Raw genomic sequence first — 10,000 nt, 5'->3', positions numbered from 1 at the left:
GGACTACTGTCTCTCTCTGGGTCAGAGGTGTCTTCGGTTGGCTGCGGTCTCTCTCTGAGTGTGTGAAGATACTTGAATGATTCACGGAAGCTGAATCGAGCCACTAATCAGTCAGCCGGCTCGCTCTGATCTGGAGCAGCAATATGAGAGCAGACGGATCAGAGTGTGTAGCGTCGATAACACAGCTGAGGTCTGCCCTCCGTCTCCTCGTCACTCAGAGGACTGGAGTCTGGCGGCAGTGACCTCGTTAGTGCCTCCCTAACGAGGCTCTGATTGGGGAGGTTTTAAACGGCGACCTCTATTAGAATAGATAACTACATGTAGTCAAAAGTAATATGTGTAATGTTGAAAATCAAGCATTTAGTCCGCTGGTACGCGCGCGCACGGTACACACCTAGCGCGCGCACACACACACACACACACACACACACACACACACACACACACACACACACACACACACACACACGCACAAATACAAACATACAAATACACATGCACACACCCCGTTCAGCCTCACTGAATCTCTCTCCCGTTGTCCTTCGCTGAAAAACGAAAACAAACGCATAAACTCAACAATTGGTAAACCGGGGGGGGTCTCATTAAAACCACATGAACGCCATCACGCCAACATCTGGGGGCTCTCTTTAAGCGACAGAACAGAACCCAAATCGCTCTGCGGAGCAAACGTCAGTCTGCCGCGCCTCAGAGTGAACCTCTCTGTGATTGGTTAGTTTTGCTCCGGGTCTCCTCGGTGGCTTTGATCACGGTGCTATCCCGCCGCTGGGGGCCGCGGGAGGAGGTCCACGCTGGTAGCTCTGTGAAGCGTTTTAAAAGAACAGACACGGCCTGGGCGTGAACCCTGAGCGTCAGGAACGTGCCTCGCTGCTAAGTCTGCGTCCTCCCCTGCTCGTTAGGGGCTCGTTAAGGGCTTTAGCGGGGCGGGACACATGCCTGTCTGGTGCGGGATCATGCCTTACCTCATTAGCTCCTGCTAAGTCCAAATCGGCGGCTTCCCTCGCTTCACACATCCTTGGCTAAGCGGCTACAGAGATGAGCCCTACGCCGCCGTGATGACCTGACACCAGACCGCCCGGGGTGACTAGAGAGGACCAGTTCACACCGCTACTAACCTGCTTAGCTTAAGACCCTCAAAACATTCAGATTGGTTTAGATTCAGAGAAATCGTCAAATGGTGTGTCAAATCGTCTTCCTGGGACTGAAACCGAACGCACCATGTTACCGGTTACCTTTTACCTAGTAACTCCACCTGTCAAGGGCCTCCACCTGTTCTGAGCTGCACCGTCCAGTTCTGCTGTCTACACCACTTCCACTGTCTACACCTGTTCTGCTGTCTACACCTGTTCTGCTGTCTACACCTGTTCTGCTGTCTACACCACTTCCACTGTCTACACCTGTTCTGCTGTCTACACCTGTTCTGCTGTCTACACCTGTTCTGCTGTCTACACCTGTTCTGCTGTCTACACCTGTTCTGATGTCTACACCACTTCCACTGTCTACACCTGTTCTGATGTCTACACCTGTTCTGCTGTCTACACCTGCTCTAGTTCTACACCCGTTGTTCACGTGCACTGCAACCTGTTCCAAGGTCCAGACTTGTTCCAAACCGACGGTAACCGAGGCGACGGTAACCGTAGCAGACGGTAACACGTTGTCTCCGTGTGTCCCGTTCAGGTCACGGCGGCGGGCTTCGCGCCGCTGCTGCAGTTCGCCTACACGGCCAAGCTGGTGCTGAGCCGGGACAACATCCAGGAGGTGGTGCGCTGCGCCGGCTTCTTGCGCATGCACAACCTGGAGGACTCCTGCTTCCGCTTCCTGGAGGACCAGCTCCGCAGCGAGGCGCCGGCACCGCCGCCGCCGGGCCACCAGGGGGCGGCCACCACGGACACCACGGCGACGGAGACCACGACGACGGAGACCACGGCGACGGAGACCACGACGACGGACGCCACGATGACGGCAGAGACCACGACGGCGGCAGAGACCACGACGGCGGCGACTGACATGAACGTCTCGGACCCCGAGGAGGACGGCGACGACGATGACGCCAGAGATGGCCGCGTGCGGCCCGCGGCCGCCAAGCCGCCCCGCCCCGTCTCCTCCTCCTCCTCCTCCTCGCCGAGGGCGCGGCGGCGGGCGGACGGCGAGCGCGGTCACCACGGTAACCACGCAGACGCTCGGCCGGACTTTGACAAGCACGGGGCGTCGGACCTGCCACGCTGCCCCAAGTACAGGAAGTACCAGTGGGCGTGCAACAAGCACAGCCACCACCACGACCAGGGCTCCTCCCCCTCACACTCCAGCCACTCAGGCTTCCCCGTGAAGGAGGGCGGGGTCGGAGGGGCGGAGCCTGTGATGGGAGGGCCGCCCGCCGCCCGCATCAAGGAGGAGCCCCGGCTGTACGAGGACGAGGACGAAGAGGCGCCGGAGGAGGAGGAGGAGGCGGTCCTGCTGTGCCTGTCCGGCGAGGAGCAGGACGGCGCCATCACCATGGAGACGGAGCCCCCCGCCCCCCCCGGCCGAGCCAAGAGGCCCAAGTCGCCCTCCTGCCTCCGGGCCTTCTTCAGGAAGGGGGCGGAGCTCCCCGGGTCCCCGCCCCCCCCGGCCCTGCCCCGGCAGGTGTTCGCCAACAGGGTCCGCGCCCCGGACCGGGCCGCGTCCCAGGGGGACCACCGGAGACCCTTCAGGCCCTTCCCCAGCGCCCCCTCCTCCCCCCCGACCCTCCCCTCCCTAAGGTCCGCCTCCTGCGACGCCGTCTGCAAGCAGGAGGCGGAGTTCGACCGGCGCAGCAGCGTCATCTTCTCCTCGGGGTCATGTGACCGCCTCGGCACCCCGGCGCATTCCTTCCCCGGCGGGACCTCTCTGGAGTTCCCCCCCGGGACCCCCAAGGGGCTGTGGGCGGGGTCCAGCCAGTCGCTGCCCACCACCCAGACCTACCCGGAGCCCGGCGCGGCTGCCCCGCTCCCGGGCCGGCCGCGGCCCCGCCCCAGCTGCCCTGTGCCCATCAAGGTGTGCCCGCGGTCGCCGCCCTGCGCGGCTCGGACCCGCACCTCCAGCTCCTGCTCGTCCTGCTCCTTCGCCGAGGACGGCAGTGGGGGCTCGCCCTGCAGCCTGCCGCAGTCCGAGTTCTCCTCCTCGCCGTGCTCCAACGCCGCGCGCTGCCTGGGGGGCGACCACGGGCCCGACCTGCCGCCCGACGGCGGGGGGCTGGGCTGTGCGCTGGGGGCCGCCGACTCCATGTTCCTGGGCCAGGGGCCGCCCACCATCAAGTGCGAGCGGTCGTACGCGACCAACTCCAGCGACGAGTCGGGGTCGTTCTCGGAGGGCGACAGCGAGTCGGGACACGTGCGGGAGAGCGGCCCAGAGGTGAGTCCCGTCCCGTCCCCGTCCCCGTCCCCCCCCCGCTGGCAATGGAGTGATCCTCGAGACCACCTCCTGGAGCTTCATACACTCCCACTATGACACAGTAGGACTGCTATGACACAGTAGGACTGCTATAACACAGTAGTACTTCTATAACCTAAGACTACTATAACCCAGTAGGACTGCTGGATCAGAGGTTCTGTAACCCAGTAGGACTGCTGGACCAGAGGTTCTATAACCCAGTAGGACTGCTGGACCAGAGGTTCTGCTGTAACTCAGTAGGACTGCTGGACCAGAGGTTCTATAACCCAGTAGGACTGCTGGACCAGAGGTTCTATAACCCAGTAGGTCTGCTGGACCAGAGGTTCTATAACCCAGTAGGACTGCTGGACCAGAGGTTCTATAACCCAGTAGGACTGCTGGACCAGAGGTTCTGCTGTAACACATTAGGGAATTAGGTGGTTCCCAACATGGGGATCACCTGATATCAATATGTGGTTGTGAGGAGATTGGTGATTAATATCTTTGGTTGGTTCTTCCTAGTGAACTGAACGGGGAACGTACGTTGAAGCAGAGAATAAATAAATAAATGGACCTTGCTCCGCAGTCTATCAACCACACGGTTCACCAGTTAGTGGCTTCAGCCCCCCCGAGATCACTTGCATATCAGCTACAGCTATAAGTTGATTAGAACATGTTCTAATGGTTTGATCAAACTCATTAAGGTTGTGTAAATACACACGGTCTGCTTCGTGGTTTGTAGCCACGAGCAACACACCACTAATCACCCGGTGTGATTAGTGGTTCGGCATGAGGCTCCAACTCCGGACGTTAGACGATGTGTGTGTGTGTGTGTGTGTGTGGAAGCACTGACACACCAGAGCGTGACGCGTGGGGCCGGCGTTCGTCTTCACACCTCGCGACCGAGCGACACGACCAAGGAGGATCCGTCACCACGGGTTTACACGACGATGCGGGCATCCCGTCTTCGATGGTGATGTAATGAGTCAACGATGCCTCATCGCCCTGCTGCCTAACGAGCCCTCACACCAGGCAACGTGACATCAAAGGAGAGGGGGGTGCTGGCTCGGATCCCCCGCTCTGATTGGTGGAGAGGCCGTGTTTGTGGGGGCATGTGTGAAGTGAGAGAGAGAGAGAGGGGGGGGGGAGGGAGATGGGGACTGAGAGAGAGTGGGAGAGAGTGAGAGACGGAATATATATATATAGAGAGGGGGAGAGAGAGAGAGATGGACACATAGAGAGAGTGGGGGAGGGAGAGAGACGGATATATCTAGAGAGAGAGAGAGAGAATAAAAGATGAACGAAACGTGTTAACGACTGATGCAAATAGAGAGAGGGATAGAGAGCGAGACGGAGAGCGAGGCGGGGGGATGGAGTGGGAGAGAACGAGGGTGGCAGAGACGTCTCTATGGCGATGGAAGTGTGAGTATTCTCGGAACGCAAGACTACCCCCCCGCCCCCCCCCCAAACCCATATCTGACGTCTCTACTCCACAAACATAAAAATGGATGTGCTAATTATTATCCACTTGCTGGCGAAGTGAGATTCCCCACTTCCTGCTGTCCCTGTTCCACGCTTGGAGACCATCAGACCCCCAAAACCCCCAGACTAGTAGACCCCCAGACCAGAAGACCCCAACCCCCCCAGACCAGTAGACCCCCAAAACCCCAGACCAGTAGACCCCCAGACCAGAAGACCCCAACCCCCCCAGACCAGTAGACCCCAACCCCCCCAGACCAGTAGACCCCCAGACCAGAAGACCCCAACCCCCCCAGACCAGTAGACCCCAACCCCCCCAGACCAGTAGACCCCAACCCCCCCAGACCAGTAGACCCCAACCCCCCCAGACCAGTAGACCCCAGGGGGCCTACTGGTCTATTAGTTATTACTGGGGTGTCCAGTGGGTCTGGTCTGGGGGGTCTAGTGGGTCTGGTCTGGGGGGTCTAGTGGGTCTGGTCTGGGGGGTCTAGTGGGTCTGGTCTGGGGGGTCTAGTGGGTCTGGGGGGTCTAGTGGGTCTGGGGGGTCTAGTGGGTCTGGTCTGGGGGGTCTAGTGGGTCTGGGGGGTCTAGTGGGTCTGGGGGGTCTAGTGGGTCTGGGGGGTCTAGTGGGTCTGGTCTGGGGGGTCTAGTGGGTCTGGTGGGTCTAGTGGGTCTGGTGGGTCTAGTGGGTCTGAAGGGTCTAGTGGGTCTGGTGGGTCTGGGGGGTCTAGTGGGTCTGAAGGGTCTAGTGGGTCTGGTGGGTCTAGTGGGTGTGGTCTGGGGGGTCTAGTGGGTCTGGGGGGTCTAGTGGGTCTGGTGGGTCTAGTGGGTCTGGGGGGTCTAGTGGGTCTGGGGGGTCTAGTGGGTCTGGGGGGTCTAGTGGGTCTGGTCTGGGGGGTCTAGTGGGTCTGGGGGTCTAGTGGGTCTGGGGGGTCTAGTGGGTCTGGGGGGTCTAGTGGGTCTGGGGGGTCTAGTGGGTCTGGGGGGTCTAGTGGGTCGGGTCTGGGGGGTCTAGTGGGTCTGGGGGGTCTAGTGGGTCTGGGGGGTCTAGTGGGTCTGGGGGGGTCTAGTGGGTCTGGGGGGTCTAGTGGGTCTGGGGGGTCTAGTGGGTCTGGGGGGGGTCTAGTGGGTCTGGGGGGTCTAGTGGGTTGTGCGCAGACCAAGCCTGACTTGGAGGCAGGTCAACTTCCCTTTTTAATCCTGTGTGTGTGTGTGTGTGTGTGTGTGTGTGTGTGTGTGTGTGTGTGTGTGTGTGTGTGTGTGTGTGTGTGTGTGTGTGTGTGTGTGTGTGTGTTTAAAGTTAGCTCCAGGCGAGGACGAGGCACAATGAGCAGGAAGGAAGCTGTTTGCTGTGAGCAGAAGGGGCGGGGGGGCGGGGGGGGCGGGGGCGCTAGTGTCGGGGTTAGCTGGGTTCACTTGCGTCACCTGCAGCTAGATGCTATCGTTAGCTTAGCGGTAGCTTAGCCTCCGCTGTTGTTGACCAGGGGTGACATTCTGACGCGTCTGACTGCTGATTGGCTGATCTGACTTGATCCTCCCGAGGACTCCAGAATAATGAGTTTCTGAGGGTTGTCCTGGTTTTGAGGTGACAGGAGTAGAGGTTCCACATGGCTCTGTGTGCGGTCCGCAGTGGTTTGTGTTTGGGGGCTGGGTGTGACCACGTGGGTCTTGGCTTTCAATGTTGTTGTCGTGCGCAACGGCCAGAGAAGGGAAGAGACTGAACGGGTGGAATATGATAGAGGGTCTCTCTCTCTCTCTCTCTCTCTCTCTCTCTCTCTCTCTCTCTCTCTCTCTGTCTCTCCCGCCGCCCCCTCTCTCCCCCTCTCTGTCTCTAGTTAGCTAAAACTGTGGGTGTTGAGCTCCTGTAGCTCACTGCGTCTGAGCGATGTGTGAATATTGATTTTGGTGTCAGCACGAGGAGGAAGCAGAAACGACATATCACTGCTCTCTATCTGCCTGTGCGTCGGAACAGGAAGTTAGCTAACCGAAACGGCTACATGGCTAGCATGCCGCGGGACAACCTTTGCACCTTTGCGGTCTGGTTAGCTGTTATCCATTCATATTTAGCGGCAGCTACTGGTTAGCTGTTATCCATTCATATTTAGCGGCAGCTACTGGTTAGCTGTTATCCATTCATATTCAGCGGTTGTTACTGGAAAGCTATAATTTGAATATTGGCAATATGATGCAGATCTGGTGCTGCCAAGCGGTTGTGCTGGTTGAAGATAATAACTTAAAACATTTTATGGCTAGTTGTTATTCAACGCTAAAATGGGTTTCTTCTCTTGTCTCAGAAGGAACAGAAAAAGGATGAGAGCAAGAAAGATAATCTCTTTTTACTGGAGGGCATCCCGTTCTGTTACCGGGGGTTACTGAGCCAGTTTATACTGGAGGGATTCAACTGGTTTAGCAAACATCAAACAAGGTGTGTGTGTGCGTGCGTGCGTGCGTGCGTGCGTGCGTGCGTGCATGAATGCAGGACGCCCTACAGCCTATCTCTCTGATTCTTCTTCTTTGAGAGATGGATTGACATCCGCAATCTATACCCCTCTCTCCCTGTTAATCGGTGTGTCTCTCTCCCTCCGAGGGAGTGAATGTGTGAGAGGGTGAGGGTGGTTGGATCAGGTGTTTGTCTTCGGGCACTGAGGTTCTCTGAAGATATTCTGGGTCTCGTCTCCTTTCCTATTGTTTCTCTCTCTCCATCCTTTGGCTTTGTTCTGTCTGCTCTCTGAGAGAGAGAGAGAGAGAGAGAGAGAGAGAGAGAGAGAGAGAGAGAGAGAGAGAGAGAGAGAGAGAGAGAGAGAGAGAGAGAGAGAGAGAGAGAGACTTTCATCTCAGCCTAGTTCTCCACTGGCTCTCTTTGTTCTCATCTCCTCTTCCATCCTCTCCTCTCCTCTCTCCCATTCCTACTGGGTCTGCTGGTCCATGCAGGTAAGGGGTCTAGGCTGGGCTGGTAGTCCCAGTATTGGGGTCTAGTCCCAGTACGGGGGTCTAGGCTGGACCGGTAGTCCCAGTAAGGGGTCTAGGTTTGACTGGTCCTCTAAGGTTCTTACAGAACGCTCATCATCTCCTGAGGGATTGGAATCTTGGTTCTGTTTTCCCTTAGTTTCACAAATGGAAGCAATCCAATGAACAGGAAAACAACAAACACTACACATCAATACACAACAATACACACACACCCAGGAACATTGCACAAACGTTGTTCTTTATCGCTAGGGAGATGGTAGCGTATTATCATTTATGTTGCGATGTCTGAGAGAAAGAGAGAGAGAGACTTGATTGATTGTTCAGTTTCAATCTATGAAAATGTACATTCCCCATGCCAATAAGATTAAAAAAAAAAATTCACAGCTCAACATATAAAAACCCTACACAACACACACACACACACACACACACACACACACACACACACACACACACACACACACACACACACACACACACACACACACACACACACACACACACACACACACACACGTCCTATCCTGTCACCCGCTGCCCTCGTTATGAGCTGCACATGATAGATCTGGCGAAGTTCACGGAGCTGAGAGAGAGAGACAACAGCCGACTGCAGCACTGCGGGAGCTCACTCCTGGGTGCAGTGTGGAGCGCTTCTGCCATCTGGTGGTGATACGTGTGAATGACATCGCTGTTATGTTGGTCATTCATTTTATGTATTCAGTCCTCACTCGTCTCGAACAGGGGTTCCCAACCTTTTCAGTAGCTGACACATTATGTGGAGGTACTTTTATGTTGTGCAGTAAATAATAGCAGTACACCCTTCTTACTGGCGAGGCACTTAATATTTCTCAAATTATATCGTTCAATACTATATTCTTCTTTTCGGTCTCTAAATATTATGATAAATGAAACGGACAAGACATTTATGATAGACAAATAACGTTTATAGCGGCCAGCCCAAAACCCACGTGGTCCGCAGCTGCCAGCCTTTATGAAATGCGACTCACAGGTTGAGAACACCTGAACACCAGTTCAGGTGTTTTTTTGACCGGACCTCCACAATGAAATGAAACCACGGTGTATTTTCTGTCCGCGTTCCCCGCCAGGTGAAGCTCCCGTTCCCCGTTGACCAGATCACGAACCTCCCGCGGAACGACTTCCAGATGATGGTGAAGATGCACAAGCTGAGCTCGGAGCAGCTGGAGTTCATCCACGACGTGCGGCGCCGTAGCAAGAACCGCATCGCGGCGCAGCGCTGCCGCAAGCGCAAGCTGGACTGCATCCTCAACCTGGAGTGTGAGATCCGCAAGCTGGTGGGTTGCTCGGTGGCTAATGCTAAAGTAGAGAATGCTATCAGAGAACAAGAAACGGAATTAAATCAAATGCAGTCCTAAAAAATGTGTGTGTGTGTGTGTTTGTGTGTGTGTATATATATCTGTGTATCTGTGTGTGTGTTTGTGTATCTGTTTGTTTGTGTGTGTGTGTGTGTGTGTGTGTGTGTGTGTGTGTGTATCTTTGTGTGTTTGTATGTATCTGTGTGTGTGTGTGTGTGTGTGTGTGTATCTGTGTGTGTGTTTGCATGTATCTGTGTGTGTGTGTGTGTGTGTGTGTGTGTGTGTGTGTGTGTGTGTGTGTGTATCTTTATGTGTGTTTGTATGTATCTGTGTGTGTGTGTGTGTGTATCTGTGTGTGTGTTTGCATGTATCTGTGTGTGTGTGTGTGTGTGTGTGTGAGTGTGTGTGTGTGTGTATCTGTGTGTGTGTGTTTGTATATATCTGTGTGTGTGTCTGTGTGTGTGTGTGTCTGTGTGTGTGTCCTGCAGGTGTGTGAGAAGGAGAAGCTCCTGGGCGAGAGGAACCAGCTGAAGGCGTGCATGGGGGAGCTGTGGGAGAACTTCTCCTGCCTCTCCCAGGAGGTGTGCAAGGAGGTGCAGCTGAGCCCGGAGCAGGCCCGCTCGCTGCAGCGCTACTGCCCCGCGCTGAAGCGCAACGCCGCACCCGACCCCCATCTGCCCGCACGCCACCCCAAGCCCCGCCTCGAGGCCCCGCCCCCCGGCCTCAGCCCCGCCCCCCAGACCGCCGTCTCGCCGCTCGCCGGCCTCCTCCCCTCGCCGCCGGGCGGGGGCGGGCGAGAGCCGATGGGCAAC

At 56.5% G+C, this 10,000-nt stretch overlaps 1 protein-coding gene across 1 annotated transcript in view; it reads left to right on the top strand.

The window, feature by feature from the left end:
- LOC115534847 (transcription regulator protein BACH2-like) overlaps positions 1–10,000 on the top strand; it is a 42,297-nt gene that overhangs the window by 31,945 nt on the left and 352 nt on the right. Inside the window, exons 3-5 of the mRNA XM_030346128.1 lie at positions 1,696–3,387; positions 8,961–9,167; positions 9,677–9,995. Coding sequence (XP_030201988.1) covers positions 1,696–3,387; positions 8,961–9,167; positions 9,677–9,995 — 2,218 coding nt within the window. The remainder of the gene's footprint in view (positions 1–1,695; positions 3,388–8,960; positions 9,168–9,676; positions 9,996–10,000) is intronic.

This window comes from Gadus morhua, chromosome 21 (assembly GCF_902167405.1).
Source record: "Gadus morhua chromosome 21, gadMor3.0, whole genome shotgun sequence".
NCBI classification, from domain to species: Eukaryota; Metazoa; Chordata; class Actinopteri; order Gadiformes; family Gadidae; genus Gadus; species Gadus morhua.
The sequence above is the reverse complement of the archived record's forward strand: the minus strand, read 5'-3'. Positions and strand labels throughout refer to the sequence as shown.